Source organism: Elephantulus edwardii, unplaced genomic scaffold (assembly GCF_000299155.1).
Source record: "Elephantulus edwardii isolate Elephantulus edwardi_28Jun2011 unplaced genomic scaffold, EleEdw1.0 scaffold00009, whole genome shotgun sequence".
NCBI lineage: Eukaryota > Metazoa > Chordata > Mammalia > Macroscelidea > Macroscelididae > Elephantulus > Elephantulus edwardii.
Genome location: NW_006399759.1, coordinates 3,508,344 through 3,529,535, shown reverse-complemented (window position 1 = coordinate 3,529,535; position 21,192 = coordinate 3,508,344). Strand labels below are relative to the sequence as shown.

Sequence of the window (21,192 nt, the reverse complement as noted above, 5' to 3'; positions counted from 1 at the left end):
ACTAGGGATATTGTAGCTGATGTTAGATGGAAAAATAAAAATTACAAAAAAAAATAAAAAAATATGCTGGTCTGTCTAATACTTCTCTAAATCTGAACATTCAGATTAAGACAGACTAGGAAGAAGGTTTGGCCATCCATTTCTGAAAAAGCAGGCCTCTGAAAACCCTATGTACAACAGAACACAAACAAAACTAGATAGGAATAATTAATTCCCATCGGCTGGAAGCCGAACTGATGGAAATGAGTTCTCTTCCTGAAAGAAAAAGATAGCTGGGGTACCTGGGGGAGAAAAGCATTAAGAAACAAACATTAGCTGTGTATGTCACCTTCATCATTACAAAATACTTGGTCGGACAATATTTTTCAAAAAATTATTTTTTTCCCCATCTAAATGTATGGCATAACACAAGCATGTTTAAGCAGCTCAGCTTACACATAACAGTTCACATAAACACAACACAGCAAGTAGAAGAGCAGGCTGTATATCTAGATGCCTAGGCTTGAATCAACCGCTGCCGCCTATTGCATGATTTGGGGCTAGATATTTAACCATTCTGTCTCAGAATGTCATTTACAAAATGAAAATAATATAGCTACCTCATATAGTCGTAAAGGATTAAACGAGGTAACAAGGGTATAACACTTAACCGTTGTGTCAGAGGTATACAGAGGTGTCAAGGGTATTCAGGGATTTCAATTCATGTTAGTTGTAACTATTGATATGTGGCTGGGAGAATACTATTAGGAATTCTGCAGCATCTGCATGAATTTCGGAAAAATATTTCAAGAATGAGTATACATCTAATTAAGGCCATTTCCTAGAGCAGGTCAAAACCCCTGGGTTGTCTTTGTGTGATTACATTTCCATCTGCCTTTCTACAGTTTTATTTGGTGCCTCCGTATTTTTCCTTCTTCCTCCCTTCTATGTGCCAAACACAAAAGATAAATGGTTTTACTATCACGGAGCTTACTGTTGAGCGTGCGAGAGAAATGCATAAACAGGTACAACAGAAGGTGATTAAGCAAGTTAATAGAGCAAAGAAGTATTGTGGGGAAAATAGCATGCATTAGATACAGATGTTAAGAAATGAAAAAGGCTTATGTGAAAAAGAGTTAACATATTAATTTAAAATCTTTTTACTGATGACTGGTTCAGGGACCACTTTAACATTTACTTCCTTCAGGGGCACTGGGGACGTACCATTGTGGAATGGCTGTGCCCAAAATTCCTTATGTACAATGTTAAACTTTTCGAGCTCCTGGCTTCCTATACGCGCCAAGTGTCGGGCTTACAAGAGTAAACGTAGTATCCATTTCTTGTTTTAACGGAGAGATGAGAAATTGCTTGCAAAACCAGGGAACGAAGCCAAGCAAAGAAAAGCGACATGCAACGGACATGAGCACTGCGTCGGCAGAGTGCACAGGAGAACTGAAAGGACCAAGAGGAAGGGTAACCCGGACTACGCGGGCTCTGCGTAATGGGAGCTTCCGCGACGCAGGCAGCTAATGCCCAGACCCTCACCAGCGCCTGCGCCGCCGCGGGGATTCGGCGCAATGCAAGTAAAGGGAAAGGGCGACGCACCTGCGCTTAGACGGCGGCGGTGACAGGGGCGGGAGAACTGAGCACAGTGCGATTGCGCAAAGGCTGAACCCGCCAAGGGAGGCGGGAAGGAGTGCGCCACGCGCCTGCGCGAAGGGCTGCGTGGCGCGGTGGCGGGGAAGGGCCGTGTAGTGCGGCTCTGCGGGCGGGGCCGTGGCGGCGCTGGTGAGCTTTTGCGGAGTTGGGCGGTGCCGAGGAGGAGGTGGTGGCCTGGGTCTGACGCGGCCGGCTGTGTGGTGCCCCGCTTGTTTATTTATTTATTTAGTTCGGGAGCCTCCCGAGTGTGCGCGCGCTCTCACTGCATTGTGGGGAGGGGGTGGGGGGAGGGCCCGGGACCCGGGGACAGTTGGAACCGGGGTCGAAACGCCGCGTGACTTGTAGGTGAGAGAACGCCGAGCCGTCGCCGCAGCCTCCGCCGCCCAGAACCCCTTGTTCCCGCTGCCGGGAAGCCGAATCGAGTGCCGACAAGATGGCGGACGGGGAGCTGAACGTGGATAGTCTCATCACCCGATTGCTGGAGGGTGAGTGCAGAGCCCGGGCCGGCTAGGGCTGGAGGGAGGCGGCCGCCTTTATTCTTTCGCTTCCCCTTAAAGTCCCTGAACCCGGAGGGGATCCTCATTTTAAACCCCCCTTCCCCGATCAGTGGGGAGCAGGAGCGGAGGAGGGGGCGAGGAGGCTTGCGGCGCTGGGAGGGCCTCCGAGAACGCGGGCTGGAGGGTGGCGGGGTCCCGGGGCCGCTCGCTCGGGCTCCGGAGGGTTCGGGACCGAGGCGCCCTGATCTGGGGGTGTGAGTGTCCATCTGCGGGGGAACAACCTTTGAGAAGGTGTGGGTTCTCGCCTCCGGTGACCCTTCCAAGGAGGATGCGTGCTGCTGTGCATTGTATCCGTGGAACGCGCCGTCCCCTGGCCTTTGCTGCCTCATTACTGTATTGAGAGTGGATTTTATTTAAAAACTGAATACGATTGAGGCCATTCAGCATTGTTATGTGATGGTAGATCGCGAACTCTTTCAAGGAGATCCCATTAGTGGGCTCTGAAATACTTATAATTTAGTACTTATTTAAAAAATAATAATTTTTAAAAAATTTTTATCGGATTGAAATCTCACATACCGAAAAGTAGATAGGTTTGCTAAAAGGCTTGGCTTTCAGTTGGAGAATTTAAGGTTTTAAGCATAATTTTATTTCTGAACAAAGTTCCTAATGTTCTGATTGTAAAGCTTTTCCCATGTTTGAAAGGAATGAACAAGTCTGATCAGCATTTTCGGTACCTGGGCTCTGATAGTTTGCATTGAACACTTTTTTTCCCCCCATTCTTATGTTGGGAGTTGAACGTGTTGATTTATTGCATGACATTTTTCAAAATTAATCGAAATCATCTACCAATCTCTTTAGCCTAGAATATGTGTCATCCCTCTTCGCTTTCTGTGTCGAAGAGAAAAAAAAATTGAATCTTAAAAACAGTCTTTGTCAGATAGAACTAAAGGATTCTATATACGTTCACTGTTTTTTTAATTTCAAATTATTGTAGGATAATTGTTTATCACAGTGCAGTTATGTATTTAAGTTTGTAAAATCACCAAAGAAGATTGTATGATTTGAAGAGGGTTTTTTTCAACTAGCGTGTTGGTATTTAAAACATCCTCAGTTCTGTGCGCGCTCATTTTGTAACGAAATAGAGTGTATTTGCTCCAGATGTGAAATCCTCCAGGGCTGAATAGGAAGCAAAGTTTTACCAGGAACTCTTACCTTTTTCCTTTACTACCAAGTTATTCCTGGGAGGCCCCCTGGTGCCTGCAGTGTTCACTACTTCTGACTTTGTGGACTTTTGTAGACAAGAGCATCATACTGGCTCTTTAAACTGTCAGAAGTTGGTTTTGGAAAAGGCTGTATAATTTTTTGTAATTTTGCATTGTTCTCAGAGGGGGTAAAAATAGTTCATCTTGTTAACCTTTAGGGAAGTTGAGGCCTGTCAACTTTTTTTTTTTTTTAAGGCCTATCAACTTTTTTTCCTTCCTATCAACTTTTAAACCTCAGTATAAATTTTTGAAATCAAATGTTTGTATCTTGGCTTAAGTGTTTATTTAAATACTTGTATATCCTGACATAATTTACAGACATAAAATATGGTGGTGTGACTCATCATTAATTAGGGAAATCCAGTACATTGTTAAAAGCTGTTGAAAAAGGAAGGGGACAGTAGCTTCAGTAATTGTATTTGTTTCTATATTTATGTGAATTCTTGGGATTCTTGTACCATTCTTATGGTAATATTTCTCGGCACATTTTTCCCTTTTTAACAAATCTTTTTTGACCTCTGGCAGATAACAGACACAGTTTTGTCACTGAAGAATACTTGGTTCAGATCTCCGCTCTATTCAGATATTCAGTACGTTCTCATTTGTGAAGAGTTTTACTAGTTCTTTATTTTTGGGGAAGCATAGTCAGTCTCACCTTGAGATTCGACCTTCCCCAGGCCTCCCCTGCCACAACCTACAGTCTGTATTAACCTTTAGGAAGGTTTTGGGCCCCACCCCCACCTCCACCAATTTGAAGCTATGCCCATAGCTGACATAACTTTTCTAGTGAGTAATTACTTCTACTTTTCAAATAAGATTTTTTTTTAAGTGCCTTGATTTTTATAGTATAGCATACTAATTTTAACCCAAATGCAAGTGATAGTCTGCCTATTAGATTTATTTACAGTTAGGGTTTTTACAGTATATGTTTTTGTTTTTTTTCATCTGAAATAGAAATACAAGTTAAAACTAGACCAGGATTTATCTATGTTAAAAACATTATCAGGATGCACTCTCATTTTAATAAGCTAATTTTACTGATTTGAAGCAATATTGGTTCTTTTTATATAATACCTAGTTATCCATTATAATGTACTTTATCAGTCATTTTGTGCTTTTGTAGAATACTTTGTACTTTTCATTGCTGTACTATTTTCAAAGAACATTTGAAACATTTTATTAAAGCAATATACTGTTTTCTTTAGTGCTTTTTTGTGTATGAAGTTTTATTAGAATTAAAAGCTTGAAGACATGCCTTACCATTATAAACCCTGTAGTGCTTATGTGGCATATTTGTGTGACTTAGCCTAGTATTCTTGATTAAATCTTTACATTAAACTTGTTCATATGGATATCCTGGAAATTTTCATAAAAGCTATTTACTTAGATCATTGATTCCCACAGGAGTTCATATATACAATGGAAGTATAATGGAATTATCAGAGGATCTGGAAATTGTTTCTCTTGACTAGGTGAAGGGAGAATGTGTAGTGGTTATTAGGTACGGTTGAGTTAGCTCCATCTCGCTGCTCTATACCACAGAGTCAGACCCTACATTTGTTGCAGTCGGTATGTCAGTCCATCTCCTTGAGGAGAATCTTCCTCTTGATGACCTTTCAAAGTGTGATGTCCTTTTTTCCACAATTTCTCCCTCATGGTTATGTGTAGGGGATGCAAAAATGTTACTGTCTTTGCTTTTAAAGAGCACCCTGACTACACTTCTTCCAAGACAGAGTTTATTCTTTTAACAGTCCCTGGAGTATTTAGAATTGTCCGGCTTTCACCTGTATATGAAACATTTGAAGATACCCAGGGGCTTGGATCACACACCTTAGTTTTTAAAGTGACATCCTTGCTCTTTAACATTTTAAAGAAATTCTTGACAGCCTATATTTCTTTCTGTTCTTTACTATTGCTTCTATGAGTGTTGATTATGTATCTGAATAAAATTAAATCCTTGACAGCCTCAGTCTTTCCTATATTTATCATGTTTGTTGGTCCATTTGAAAGGAGTGTGTGTGTGTCTGTCTGTCTGTTTTGAGGATAAGTAATTTGTTGGAGACAGAAGAGTAAGTTTGCTCTGTTTCCAGTCTCTGAATTCTAAGCTAGACTTCACTCTCAGGTATGAGTAATTTATATATGTCTGTGATACAGTGGGCTTGGTGGCATGGTAGTTAAGCATTGGACTGCTAACAGAAGTCAGGCATTTAAAGCTAACTGCTGTTCTGCAGGAGAGAGATATAGTAGTCTGCCTTAGTCAACATTATAGCCATGGAAACCCTATAGGACAGTTCTGCTTTGTCCTATGGGGACACTATGAGTTGGTAGTGGGTATAATATAGAGGTAATAGGTAAATAATTGTATGTATGTATCAGGAATTGGCTTTTTTGTAATTATGAAAGTAATTGTTAAGTACCATTGAGTGGGAACCAACTCATAGTTGACCTTCCAGTGGGTTTTCAGAGGCAGTAAATACCCCAGGAGAGTGCTCATTTTTCTCCCATGGAGCAGCTGGTGCATTTGAACCATGTGACTTCAGTTTGGCATCACAGCTCCTTATTTATTAGGCCACCAGAACTCCCTGATTATAAAAATAAGAAAGGCTTGTTATAGAAAACTTGATAATTAGTTAACATTTGTGTTGTTCTATACCATCAAGTCAGAACCAACTCATAGCTGGCTCTACACCAGGTTTTCAAAGGCAGTAAATCTTTCCCTTGCAGACAGCTCATGGATTCTAACCATCAGTCTTTAGGTTGGCAGCACAACTCTTTACCGCTAAGCCACCAGAGTAGAGTGGGGAGAGCAAACAAGTTCCTGGTAATGCCTTATCCAGAGATAAAGCCTTAAGAAATTTTGTTACAGTGTTCATATACTTGGCATAGTTAGAATATTGATTTTGCCAATTTGTGCATTTTTCATGTAGTGCTTATTTGTGAACATTTTTCCATGATGAAATCTTCTAACATGTTGCCGCACACTTAAATTGACGACCGTGCATAGAAACGCATTTTTTTTCCCGTCATTTGTGGCAACGTGTTAATACTTTAAAAGATTATTACTTTGTAATAGTATTCTAAATTTTATTATTTAATACTGTCTCTGAGCTTGAATATTACAGCTTGAGTAATAGTAATATATTTTTGACCATTGGTAGCTTGATAGCAATGTTGAGATGAATGATTTTTGTTTTCTAATTTTTTTCACTTCATGTCAATTTCTCAATTGTTTTTGTAGAACTCTACTATGCTTAGTGGTAAAAAGATGCACTACAGTTCCAAAGCCACACAGTTCAAAACCATCAGCTGCTCTTGGGAGTTGGGTGAGCAGTCACCTATGCAATTAACTGCCGCTGAACACTCACTGGAGAGTCAGGTATTAGTCAGTTCATGGCACATAGTAACATTGACAAACTATGCTTATTTAGGAGTCTGTGGGTGGTACATATATTAAGCATAGAACTACTGGTCAAAAAGTTGGTGGTTAGAGACTTTGGAAGAGAGACCTGGCAGTCAGCTTACAAAAGAAAGCTTTAGAAACCTGTGGGTCAGTTCTGTTCTGCATGTACAAGGTTGCCAGGAGTGGGAATCCACAATATAATCATTTAATGTTTTCTTTCTTTTCTTGTGAGTCATTTTAAGTAAATAGGGTGTTTTTCTCTTCTATGTCCTTCTGGAGAGTTGGGGGAGAAGTATATTTGAAAACTTCTTCAAAGCATTCACATAATCATATAATCATAAATTCACCTAATTTCGTTTGTTTTCAATGTATTCCCAGAATTGTACACTCACCTCATTTTTAGATCATTTTTGTCACCACTCATCCCCTCAAATACTCTGAATCCCTTAGTCACCCCCTCTTTCCCACCCCCACCCCAGCTATATACAGTCTCTCATCTACCTTTTCTATTTGCCTACTCTGTACATTTTCTATACGTAGAATTAATTTTTTGTGTGTGTGATTGATTTATTTCACTTACCATGCTTTCAAAGTTCAGCCATTTTATAGCAAGCATTTCATCATTACTTCATTTCTTTTTATGGTTGAATAAGATTTCATTGTATGAATTTACTGCATTTTATTTATCCATTAATCTGCCAATGAACATTTGGATTGTTTCTGCCCTTAGGTGTTAAGATTAATGTTAAAAAAGTTAATCTACAGGTTTCTGTTGACATATTTTCAATTCCTTTGAGAAAAATTGCTGGGTCATATTCTAAACTGTAGGTTTATAGTTCTGTGAAGGACAGTTGTTTTGCCTTACTCTGTCTCTGCTCCATTCATGTGTCAATTTATGAGGATTTGCATTTCTGTGGTAGAAGGAAACCCTTCCCCTTCCTGATAATCACTGACCTCAAAGGCTCTCCTTTCTCAATTTCTGTACGTCTATTTAAGTATCGGCACAACCTGTAGAAAGCATTGTCCTTGGTTTGGATACGTGCCCACTCAATGTAGTGGAGGTTCTGACATAATTTATTTGACCATAAAAGGACTGTATTCCCAGAATGTGAATCCGAATATTCTGAGTAAAAAAGTTTCACACATAGTCCTTGTCAAATACTTATTGACCAGCACACTTTCTTGCCTTGAATATTTATTTGCTAGGTATCATTTTCACTTTCTCTTAAACCAGCTTTTAATTTTTCAAGAGCTTAAGAAATAAAAAAATTAGTGGTCATAGTAAAAGAATTATATAGCATTTGCTATTTGTTCAAGAAGGATGAGCAATTAACTGCCTGGGAAAACCCACTGGAGGGTCAGCTATGGCTTGGTTCCAAATCTAGGGTACACAACAACAACAGTGTTATATTTAGTATTTGTAATCATTGCTTTTTATCTTGAATGATAATGTGAGAAAGAAATTGTCTAAGTACTTGTAGGTTTCATATGTGTCATTTGAATACTTAGCACATAATTGAGTCAGAGTAGAGAGTAAATGACCAGATTTCTGAATGAGAGATTGAAAACCTGTAGGGGAAAATGGGCCTTCAGTTAGATGACAGAAAAGAATATATTTCATGAGAATCAGATCCAAATCTCAAGAGTAAATCCTCAGTGATATTAAAGATAGACCATTTGTAATTTCTGCGCTGCCCTGGTTTCTTCTGCATATAATAGTGTCTCTTACATAAATAATCATATTAAACTGGTAAAATACTTCTTCAAACACAAAGCTTAAGAAATATAGCTATGATTATTACTGTTTAGTACAAACTTGAGCTAAGAAATAGAAGACTACTCGATATGCTGCTGAGCCCTGAACCTTCCCCACACTAATTTTTAAGAAGGCTATTTCTGATTCAGGTTATGGTTTTTCCAATCACTTGCTATGCATCTGAGAGCTGAACAGTGAATAGAATGACAGAAGAATTGATGTTTTTCAGTTTTGGTGTTGGAGAAGAGCACTGAACATCCCACAGACAGCCAAAAAACAAACAAAAAACACCCAAGTAAGTCTTGGAGAGGGTATAGCCAGGGTGCTCTTTGGCGGCAAGAATGGTGAGGCTTCACTTGGGCATGTTGCTGGGAAGGACTATTACTTGGGAGAAGGACATGATAATGGGAAGGGTTGAGGGTTGGCAAAGGAGAGGAAGACCCAGAAACCAGGTGGGTTGACACAGTGCCACAATGAGCTCTAGTGTGTCAGGAAGTTTGAAGATGGCACAGGATAGGACTTAGGGCGAGGTTCAAATCCACCTTTCAAGGGGAGCTCTGGTGGCCTAGTGGCAAGGAGCTGCAACTACAATCCCAGAGGCACACGGTTCGAATCCACCAGATGCTCTGCCAGGAAAAGGAGGGACAATCTCCTCCTGTACCAGTCAGATCTGATTTGACGGTACACTCACATTAAAAAAAACAAAGCAAAAAAAAAAAATTCACCTTTCATAGGGTTGCTGTGACACCTAACAACAACAGTTTTTTATGGAGAGTCAGTAAAGCAGAAGACAACCTCAGTGAGATAGTTTGACGCAGTGATTCTGACAATGGACTTAAGCACAGTGGATCAGGCAAGATTTCATTCTGTTACAAATAATAGGTTCTCTGTGAGTGGAACTCACTCCATGACCCCTAAAAATTTTTTATGAGTACTGTACAGATAATGTGTTTTTTTTTGCTGTCATTCTTCTTAGAAATGTGTATATGTGTGAAAATAACTTCTTTGGTTATCAAGAGTTTTTATCTTGGTTCACGGTAGCAGTATTGGCACTAGATAAGTACTTCTAGGCAGAATAAAATACTGAAAGGTGATTTAAGATGCTCTTAGTATTTGCTGTATACTTTTTCTTAGTGGGACAGTGCATCTCACTTTTTGAGTTTTTGAGACCCTTTTATACTCCTATAAAAGGATTGAAGGCCTTATGAGCTTTTTAATTTGTATGAGTTATTAATGTTGTTATGTGCTGGCAAGTCGCCTGTGGCTTGAAGTCATAGTGACCCAATGTACAGTAGCTCTCAACCCTGCTCTATCCTGAGCCAACCTTATTATTGTCTCTGACACACCTACCCCCATTACCCCAATCACTGAGTCAGTCCATGTCATCAAAGGTCTTCCCTTCCTGCTCTATTCCTCCACCCTCTCAAGCATAATTTCCCTCTACAAGGACTGCTCCCTCCTTGCTACATGCCCAAAGTATGTCAACCGGAGCTTCAGAATCCTTGTCTCCAAGGAGCAGTCTGGTTTCATCCTCTCCAGGATGAACCTGTTTGTTCTCTTAGCAGTCCATGGTATATTCAGTACTCTTCTCCAGCACCACAGCTCAAATCATCAATTCCTTCTATCATCTCTAGTCATTGTCCAGCTTTCTGATGCATAGCAAGCATACTGTTGTGAAGACCATGCCTGCATCAGACGCACCTTGGTTTCCAGACTGACATTGTTGCTCTTCAGTACTCTGAAGATGTCTCTGACAGCAGACTTTCCCAATGCAATATTGTTAGAAATTAAAATTTAAAATGGAAATTATCTGTTCTTTAAAAGGGAGCTCTGATGGATTATTGTTAAGTGCCATCAAGTTAACAACAACTCATAGCAACCCTATGAACAGTGGCTCTGGATCTTGTCCTGAGTCAGTCTCCCTTCTCTGGCATACCTGGCACCATTGCCACAGACAGAGTGTCAGTTCTTCTCATCCAGATTCTTCCTTTCCTTCACTTAAGCTCTTCCAACCATGAAATCTTTCTCTGAGGACTGATCCCTCCTGGAAACAAGTCCAAAGTATATGAGAGATTGAAAAACCTATAAGGGAGAATGGGCTTTCTATTTTGGTGGACTTTCTACTTCAAAATCCTTGGCTCAAATTGGTCTTACCCTCTCTGGGACCTAATTGTTCTCTTGCAAGTTCATGGTATGTTCAGGACTCTTCTCCAGCACCACAACTCAAAAGCATTCATTCTTCTGTCATCTTTAGTCACTGTCCCGCTCTCAGGTGCATAGCAAGCAGTTGAGAAGACTATGGCCTGGATCAGGCACACCTTACTCTCTAGACTGACAGGATTGCTCGTTAGCACTCTGGAGAGATTTGACAACTAATTTTCCCAGTGTAACTTGTGTTTTTATTTCTTGCTGGTACCAACAGTTGATTGTGAATCTAAGCAAGATGAAATTGTTAACACCTTCAAACTTTCTCCATCTATCATGATGGTGCCTCTTGACCCAGTTGTGAAGATGTTTGTTTTCTTGATGTTGAGATGCAGTCTATTGAAAGCTGCAGTCCTTGATCTTCAGCATCAAGCGCCTCAAGTTCTCTTCAGTTTTGGCGAGCAAGGTGACTTACTGGTAAACAGTTGTACTGCCAGTGCAAAGGTGTGCCATTTGAATCCACCAGCTGCTCCATAGGAGAAAGATGAGTAGTCTCGTCTCAGCCTTTGTGATTTATTGGCTCTAAAACCACTGGATGGTGTGCTGTGGTTCGGTTTCTACTCAGTGGTACACAACAACAATAAAATTACATTGATTTCCTATATTTTTAACATAAATCTTGTTTTATGAAACATAGCTTTTAAAAAATTGAGAATGTTAGGGAGTTCTGGTGACCTAGTGGCAAGAAGCTGCATTTCAATCCCAGAGATCTGTGGTTTGAATCCACCAGATGCTCTGCTGGAGAAGGAGGGGCAGTCTCCTCCTGTACAAATCAGATCCAATTTGACACACAAAAATGATAAAATAAAATTAAAACAAAATTTAGAATGCTACTCTTCTACATTTATGTAAATTTTTTTAGTGTTCAGTTTCATAGAAGACATCTGAAATCTTACACCTTTCCTTTAGTGTGCTTTATATCTTGGTTGAATAGTCAAAGTAGAAAAATCTGAAAATCTGCTCACAACAGATATGAGCTGGAAAAGAGAAATGTTTCATTACCCTTCTTATGTTACCAGAAGATCACCCTTTTGCTGGTAGTTCAAATCCAGCTACAGTTCCACGTGGGGGAAAAAATATAGGCAATCTTTATGTGGTAAAATGGACAACCTCAAAAACCCAGTTGAAAGTGTCTATGTGTTGAAATCTAAATGGCAGTGATGAATTAGATGATTTTGGATTTTCTTCTCTGGTTGTGGTATGTGCCGTCGTCGCTTGCGACTCATAGCGACCCTATGTACAACAGCCCTAAATTCTGCTCTGTCCTGTGCCAATTGCACTGTCTCTGACACTCCCATCCCGATTATCCCAGTCACTGAATCAATCCACCTCATAGAGGGCCTTCCCCTCCTGCGCTGTCCCTCCACCCTCCCAAGCATGATGTCCTTCTCCAAGGACCGGTCTCTCCTCACAACATGTCCAAAGTATGTTAGACGGAGCCTCAGAATCCTTGCCTCCAAGGAGCAGCCCGGTTTGACCCTTTCCAGGATGAATCTGTTTTCCTAGCAATCCATGGTACTCTCAATGCTCTTCTCCAGCACCACAGCTCAAAGGCATCAATTCTCCTTCTATCCTCCTTGGTCATTGTCCAACTCTCTGATGCATAACAAGTGATTGCGAAGACCATGGCCTGTATCAGATGCACCTTAGTCTCCAGAGAAACACCATTGCTCTTCAGTACATTGTTGTACATAGGGTTTTCAGAGGCCTGCTTTTTCAGAAGTGCATGGCCAATCCTTCTTCTTAGTGTGTCTTAATCTGAATGTTCAGATTTAGAGAAGTATCAGACAGACCTGCATTTTATAGAAAAAGTGAAAGGTATATTCCTTATTATGGAGTTAACCATTGGTGTCAGTGTTGTCCCTGCCTTTGGCACACGTGTCTTGACCCACTTATTTCCCTGCTCTACCATCCACCAGGTATTCTTCTCTGGTATTCAACCAAAAAATTGAAAAGTTGTAGCTTCTTAGAAGTAGGTTGCAATGCTTTTTATATCCATGAACTTTTCATTTGGTTTATCAATTAAAATCCATTGACCTCTGACAAAGTGGAAGAAAAATATAAAACAAAGGCCAAGTTTACTGGTTTAATAGAGACTGTGGCTCTTAGTCACCCTACAGACCTGGAGATGACTTCAACCTTATGATTCAACTAAGCTGTATATAGCCTTTTGAAGGAGCTCTGATAGCTTAGCTGATAAGGAATTGCACTGCCCTCTCAAAGGGAAGATGTTTGAATCCACCAGCTGCGCCCAGGGAGTTTCCTGAAATCCTTCTCAGTGGTTTCAAACAGCCAGTCTTTGAATTAGTGGGCAGGTGCTGAACAAGTTATGTCACCGGAGGACTTCTTTTTTAGTGGCAAAAGAGCTCTATATAAAATCCACTGATTTCAACATGCTTCCTTAGATCCACCTTTGTGGATGTCACTCTTTGAACTGAGTTCTATTTGTAAACTTCTTGTTTCTTATAGTTCCAGTCAAAGAAACATCCAGCAACTTTTTTGGTTGTACAGTCAAAGGTGCTTGAGTCATTGGCATGTGAGAGAAATATACCTGCATGTTAGTCATATGTTCTGGTGGAAATGGCATGTAGCGATGCTGCCATATTTTGCTGTCAGGACTTGACTTGTGTGCGGACACTTGTGTTAATGTTGATAAAATCTCTACTACATAAATATATGTAGCTGTGTAAAGTGAAGCCTGATTTCCTAGGGGGTAAAAAATCCATTGATTTGTCTTGCACATTGAGTATATCTTCTTTACTTCACCATGATCTTGTAAGTTGAAAAGTACTGGCTCATGTGTGGATATTTTGTACCATAAAGTGTTTTTTAAATCTTGGTTTTGTTAAGTGTGATTGTTGTTGTTATAGGTGCCTCATCATGACCCTGTGAACAACAGATTTGAACTTTGGCCTATCCTTGTGCCATCCTCATGATGATATGTTTGAAGCCATTGTTAGTAACTTGTTAGTCCATCTTATTGAGGGTCTTCCTCTCTTTTTCTGACCCTCCATCTTACCAAGCATGATGCCCTTTTCCAAGAATTTGTCCCTCTTAACAACATGCCCAAAGTATGTGCCATAAAGTTTAATCATCCTTGCCTCTAAGGAGTACTCTGGTTGCATGCACTTCCTCTGAGACAGACTTGTTTGTTCTATGACAGCCAATGGAATGTTCAGTACTCTTCTCTTAACACCACAGTTGATAGGTATTAATTCTTCTGCCACCCTTATTCATTGTTCAGATGAATAGGAAACAACTGAATATGTCATGACTTGAATCAGGCACTCCTTAGTCTTTAAAGTGGCATCATTGCTCTTCAGCACTTTGGAAAGTTCCTTGACAACCACTTTTCATTGCCAACACAAAGACAAGGTTTTAATCCACCAGCTCCTCCACAGGGTAAAGATGGGTGATTACTGCCTCTGAAGACCTGCTAAAGGGTCAACTATGAGTCTTCCAACTCATACAACAGCAACAACAGTTTTCACTTGAAAGCTTGAGGGTTTTTATTGGCAACAAGACAGACAACCCACCCAAACTGCAACAAAAAATTAAAAAAGAATAGTTATATTAAAAAATATTAATTAAAGAAAAAAAAAAAAAGACAGACAACCAAGTATGAGATAAGAGAGTTAGTAAAGACAGGATATGCCAGTCCTGATGATTGAAGCCCCTAAGCCTCTCCTCTCTATTTATTGGAAATCATCAGGAAGGTAAACAAAGGATAATCACAGGGGAGGAGAAAAGAAAAAGTATCATGGGGAAGTCTTGCAAATAAAGCTGAGTTCTTTTCTATTGTTTACCTTATCTTAATCTCAGGGAGGGATTCAGTAAATACAAACTAAGAACAGTACCTTAGTGCCTCAGGGTGAACTCTAGTTTGTATTACACCTCCCTTATATCCTGATAGAGCATTTGGTTTATTATTAATATTAAATTGATATTTGGCTTCCCACAAACCAGTACAAACTAGTTTTTTGTTTGTTGGCCTTATCAGTTCCTAAAGACTCATTTTGCTCATTTTCAAAACCTTACTTGTTAAATACCTAAGTCTGATAACCTTAATTTTTACTTTATTTTTAAACTGTTTAAAAATTGTAACATGGAAGGAAAATGTGCAACAATGAATGAATGAATGAAATAATCCAACTTTTCTGTAAACTTAAAATCACGATTTAAAAAATTTAATAAAATAAAAATTGTGACATTTTAGATTCGCTTGAAACTAAAGCAGTAATTGAAGTGCCTTTCTTTGAAACAACTTTATTTTACTACTGTAGTACTTCATGAGTACATTCCATTTCCTCCTACAGAATATTTTAAAGATGTTTGTACTCAGGAATAAAGAAAGGTGTGTGCCAGGGCTGTGTCCTTTCTTCATACATATTCAATCTGTATGCTGAGCAAATCATTCCAGAAGCTGGACTCTGTACAGGAATGTGGCATCAGGAGCAGAGGAGACTCATCAACAACCTGCATTATACAAATGGTACAACCACCTTACTTATTAAAAGTGAGGAGGCCTTGAAACACTTGCTGTAGAAGATCAAAGACTACAACAATCTTCGATATGGATTACATCTCAACATCAAGAAGATGAAAATTATTATCAGTGGACTGATAGTATGTATCATGATAGATGGAGAAAAGATTGAAATTGCCAATTATTTCATCTTAACTTGGATCCATAATCGACACCTTTTCTACCAGCGGTCACTAAAATCAAAAGATTTATTGTATAGGGAAATTTGCTGTCAGGGACCTCTCCAGATTACTGGGGTGTGATGATTTCATTTTAAAGAGGCACCAGTTTCTGGTCATGATCTTTTCAGTGACTTGCTATATGCATCTGAGAGCTGGATGATAAATAAGGATGACAAGATCATCCACTTTGGGTTGTGCTGTTGGAGAAGAGTACTACATAGCCCATGGATGGCCACAAGAATCTACAGATAAGTTTTGGAGTGAGTGCAACCACAGTACTGGATGCAGCCAGAAGAAAGGATGGTGAAGCTTTGTCTTACATACTTTGGGCATGTTAGGAGAAGCTATTCCTTGTAAAGGGACTTTCTGCTTGGAAAGATGGAGGGTCAATGAGATGGATTAACATGGTGACTGCAGCAGTGTGCTGTAGTTTGTCAGAGATGATGAACATGGCACAGAATAGGACAGGGCTCAAATCTCTTCTTAGGGCTGCTTGACTCAATGGAACATAACAACTACTTAAGAATCAGAATTTAATAAAATTGGTAAAGTTTACTACTTCACCAAGGATGTTCAGTTTTTACCTGAAGTGTTTACCACAGAACATACAGTAACTGCTGACGTGCATTAGTGCCACTGATTGTACTTAAGTACTAGCAATTTTAACTGTTTTTGTAATTGCCTTATTAATCAGTTCACAATACTAAAAAAGAAGACAACTTTGAGAGCCATAGGGCTAGACTGTTCCTCCTCCTGTTCGTGAAACATCCAGTTTTTCCATTAATTTATCTCTTCTATTAATTTTTTGTTATAATGACTTTGTTTACCAGTGTACTAAACATTACTTAATTTGTGTTAGATAATCCCTAGACCCTGTTGACGTGCATGTCTTTTTCCTCAGGAAAATGTGCATATTCATGTACACATAATGTTATAGGTAATTTCAGATGTTATACAGAATTCCTTAAAGCTATCTTGTAGTCTCTGAACACACATTCATGATTCCTACAAGGCAGTTTTAAGATTAATTGAAATTATGGAAGTGGCCTGACTTTTATTTGAATGAAAATTCCACATTGTAGTCAGTTATTTAATAATTAATTTTCTTTTTTCCTAAGTATTATAAAGCATGCTTTTGTGCTAAATATGAAATAGTTAATGGGGGGATTGTGTAATTCTGAATTTACGTTAACATTGTCATTGATTGTTATGTAACCTTGAGTAAATACTGTTAGTGGAGAGTGATTCAATAGGATTTTAAATACCAAAGATGAATCTAAATTACTAAATTTCATGAGGCAGGCATGCATTCATGATGCAATTAGCCTCTTTTTTTGGCCTTTCTAATTTAGAAAAGTCAGCCCCACTGCCACTGAGTAACTTCTGGCTTGTAAGGCCCTAGAGGACTAAGTAGAACTACCCTTTAGGGCTTCAGAGGCTGTAAATCTTTGCAGAAACAGATTACCTCATCTCTTTGCACAGAAGCAGCTAATAGATTTGATTGCTGACCTTTGGTAGCATCCAAATGTCTTAACCACAGCACCACTGGCACACCATTTTAGAAAAGGCAATTAGGAGTAAAAAATTGCTGGAGAAAATAGAAGGTGGTATTGAAAAAGTTGAAGATACGCTTGCAGAGTTTCCTGGTTTTTTGTGTGTGTTTATATATTTACTTGGTAATTTAAGAGGTAGCTCTGCAGACAATTCTTAAATGTCAGGGGGGAAATAGACTTTCAAGAGAGAAGTACCTCTAGAGATAAAGAAGGGCATTGCCTAATGCTACAAGGTTCATTTTGATAGGAAGGTGAAATGATCTTCATTTTCTGTATAATAAGTAGCTTTGGTGAGTCGTGTTGTTCAATTAGAACCAACTTATAGTTGACCCTCCAGCAAATTTTCAGAGGCATTAAATGCCACAGAAGTTGATTGCCTATCTTTCTCCCACCAAGCAGCTGGTAAATTCAACCTCTGTGCGTACAGGTTGGCAGCACAGCACCTTATCACTCAGCCTCCACAGTGCCCTGTTGGGAGTCATATGTAGCATGTTACACAGCTCACTGAAAGATAAGGGAATATTATATGTAACTTATTTTCAAATTATTCAGAGGGGGAAAAATACATGGGTAATGTGTTGGGGTTTTTTAATGGCTAATAAGAGAATTATAAAGAAAAGATTTGACAATTTTTATGAAAACCCAAATTGGCAAAACAAAAAGTAAGATCTCTACAAGATGAATTGACAAAAAAAGCTGCAGCCTTGGGCTAGAATACAGCCTAGGTTATGAGGATGGCCCACATGAGGCAGTGTTTCCTTCTTTTACACAGTCATAGCTGACTCAGTGGCATCTAACAGCAACCGTTGGAAGCCAAAAAACCCATTATAGCAGAACCCCCCCCCCAAGTCCATTTGATAAGAAATCTCTTATTGCTAAAAGACACTATTGGTGACCTGAATAAAAGAAGGAATATCTTGAGTTACTATTGTTGGTTCTTATTCATAGTTATCAGTGGAGCCAAGTGAATTAATCCTTGATATCAGTCTCTTTCTCCATTTATCATGATATCACTTACTGATCCAGTTGTAAGGATTTTTGTTTTAAATTGAGGTATAACCCATACTAAAGGCTTAGAAATGTCTTCAGGAAGTGCTCAAGTTCTCCTGCAAACAGTTCTGCATATCACAAGTTTTCTTCCTTCAATCCTGGTGCTTCCTTCTCCCTCAGTACAGTCCAGCTTCTCAGATTATTTGTCCAGTGTACAAATCGAATGACATGGTACAAAGACGCCACTCTGAGGCACACCTTTCTGGACTTTAGAAACCATGCTCCTTGCTCTGTATAATGATTCCACATGAGTGTAATTAAACATTCTGGAATTCCTGTTCTTTGCAATATTAGCAGTAATTTGTTTCTATCCACAGCCAGCGATTTTTGTAGGGTCAGTAAAATAACAGGTAAATCTTTTTCTAGTATCTGCTTTCAGGCGAGAGTCATCTGACCTCAATAGTGATATCCCTTGTTCCACATCCTATTCTGAATCTAGCGTGAATTTTTACCATTTCCTCTTGATAGATTGCTGTAATTTTTAAATTATATTTAGCAGTATTTTACGTGTGTGTGTGTGTGTGTGTGTGTTTTCTCATGAAATTGTTCAGTCCATCCTGGAGGATCACATTTCTTCGGCATTGGCACATCTATAAAATCTCTTTTCTCGATACTTCCATCCAGCACTTTGTTTGTTGAAATGCTTCATTTGGAATTTCATCAATTCCTAGAGCCTTGCTTATTGTCAGTTCGTCTTGAATTTCTTCCTTTAAATATTCTCAGTTCTTAATTATGCCCTGTCTCCTGAAACAGTTGGATTTGGGGCAGTGTTTTTGGTACTGTGACATTATACTCAAGGAATACTTCCATTTTTTGATGCTTCCTGTGTCATTCTACATTTTACCCATCCATTACTATTGCTTGCTGCTTGCGGCTTGATTTTTCTCTTCTCTTCTTTTGGATTTTAAGAAATCCTAACATGCACTTCCCTTTTCTGTTTCTAACTCCACGTTGTTGCACATTTCTTGTCTTCTTGAGCCACTTTTTAAAATTTCTGTTCAACTTTTCATTATTTCTTTCCTTCTCTTTAGTTTCTCTGTTCTAAAGTAAGTTACAGTGTTTCTATCCATGTCCACTTTGGTGTTTTCTTCCTGTCTTTGAAGAAATGACCTATTCTGTAGGAGTGTTGCATGGTTAACCCACAGGCCATGCCTCTGGCAGTCAGTTCCACCAACTGCTCCCTGGAAGAGCAGTGGGCAGGCTTCTCCCATGCAGTTTATAGCTTTGGAAAGCCAGGAGACGGTCATCTGCGAGTTGGTTCCCAATTGATGGCAATGACATAAGTTTGGATTTTGTGTTTTTTGTTTTCTTCACATATGATGTCACAGATACCACCCCACAAAACATCTGCTCTTCTTTGGTCATTTGTGTTCAGTGCATCAAATCTGTTCTTGAAATGGTCTCTAAATTAAGGTAGACTGTACTCAAGGTTGTATTTTAGCCTTTGTGACCACATTTTCATTTTCTTCCATTTCAACTTGAACATAAATAGAATTCTTTGGTGAGTTCCATCCCTTCCTGGCTTAATTCTGACTGATGATACTGAACCTTTCTCTTGTCTGTTGTCTACTTCTATTGCTAATGCATAATTATCAGTGTAACATCTTTACAAATTTGATCGACTGCAGAAGTTGACCAATATTTCCCATTTCTTCTTATTTGACTTTAATGGTTGATATGTAAACTTAGTAATAGACAATAAAGAGGTCTTTTTTTGTGCATTTTGCTGATAACCTGCTACTGAACATATTTTGCTTCAGGCTAGATCTTGAAAATTCTTTCTGGCAATTTTCTTTGAATGCAACACTACATGTCTTCAGTTTGTCATTCTGATTTCCATTAATTTTTGACAACTTCAGATTTTCCTAGATTATTTATACATTTTTCTTTTGATCATTAAGTGAATGAATCTTGAGTTAGAAGGCTCAAAATGAAGATAGCAATTCTAGCTATGCATCTCATCACCATTAAAATTCTGGCTGAGAGTATATGTCTTTAAATTAAGAAGCCAGTTTTAAAACATTTGAAAATGTGAAGTACTTTGATTAGCCAAAGTAATCTTAACAGAATGATATGTTTACACTACCAGGTACCAAGATTTAACTATAAACCTGTGGTGGTTAAAACCTGTTGATAATGATATTAAAATAGACCAGTAAAATAAGGGAGTTTATAGAGAATCCACATTTAAACCAGCTTGTATATTGCCATCAGCTTTTCTACCAAAACTAAACTTAGACTTAATGTCATTGAACCAAAACGGACTCATAACTGAGCCTCCAAGCAGATTCCCTGAGCAGATTCACTTAGAAGGAGGTCCATTGTTCTCCCACAGAGATTCAGACTGCCTTGCCTTTGAGTTGGTAACACAACACCTTAACCACTAGGGCATCAGAGCTCTCTTCAGATTGTTTACAAAACACCACAATTTAGGAGGCAGGACAGATAGTCTTAACAGTAAATGGCCCTATTTGAGTTGAATAAACTAGTTGCCCCCAGAACTCTGATAGAATATTTAGTAGTGACTTGCACTGCTAACCCCACCATGGCAATTACAGAGACAGGCAGTCTCAGAAACTGGATGGAGGGTTGCTCTGAGAACCAACTCGACAGCAGCAAATTGTGTTAAGTTACCATCATGTCAGTTCTGCAGTTTGTGGATGAGTAGAAAGAAATAAAAGATAAAGGTAAACCTCTGTCTCAAACCATGTACGAAAACTAATTCACAGTAGACTGTAGGGTTAAATGGGAATGCTAACATAATAAGCATCTAGAAGTAAACCTAGGGGAATGCTTTTTGGAAAGTTTTGTTTATTATTTTTTAAAAAACAAGATTTGAATACAATGAAACTATTAAATTGAACTTAAAAGAACAACTTCTGTTCATCAAGAGACAGTAGTGAGTGAGGGAAGAAAACTGCAAAAACTGGGAAAAAGTATTTGTATAGATTTCAGCAAAAGACTTACCTAGCTAGAACATGTAAAGAATCCCTACAAATCTGTATGAAAAAGACAGTTCTTTTTTAAAGAATGTGTAAGAGGATTCTCAGGATGTTTGATTGCCCTGTTAAGAAGATGAAACCGTTTCTAGCAGTGTCACTCATCATGGGGATGCAAAGTA

The 21,192-nt window shown here is 39.0% G+C and overlaps 1 protein-coding gene across 2 annotated transcripts in view; it reads left to right on the top strand.

Annotated features, from left to right (window-relative positions):
- The first annotated feature begins 1,705 nt into the window (after positions 1-1,705).
- The window catches only part of LOC102852419 (serine/threonine-protein phosphatase PP1-beta catalytic subunit-like), a 50,095-nt gene continuing 30,608 nt past the window's right edge, over positions 1,706-21,192 (top strand). Inside the window, exon 1 of one of the 2 annotated variants that reach the window (XM_006880571.1) lies at positions 1,706-1,767. Coding sequence is in view for 1 of the 2 variants with exons in the window: in XM_006880570.1 (XP_006880632.1) it covers positions 2,072-2,123 (52 nt within the window). In the remaining variant the exon portion in view is untranslated. The other variant, XM_006880570.1, reaches the window with a different exon arrangement.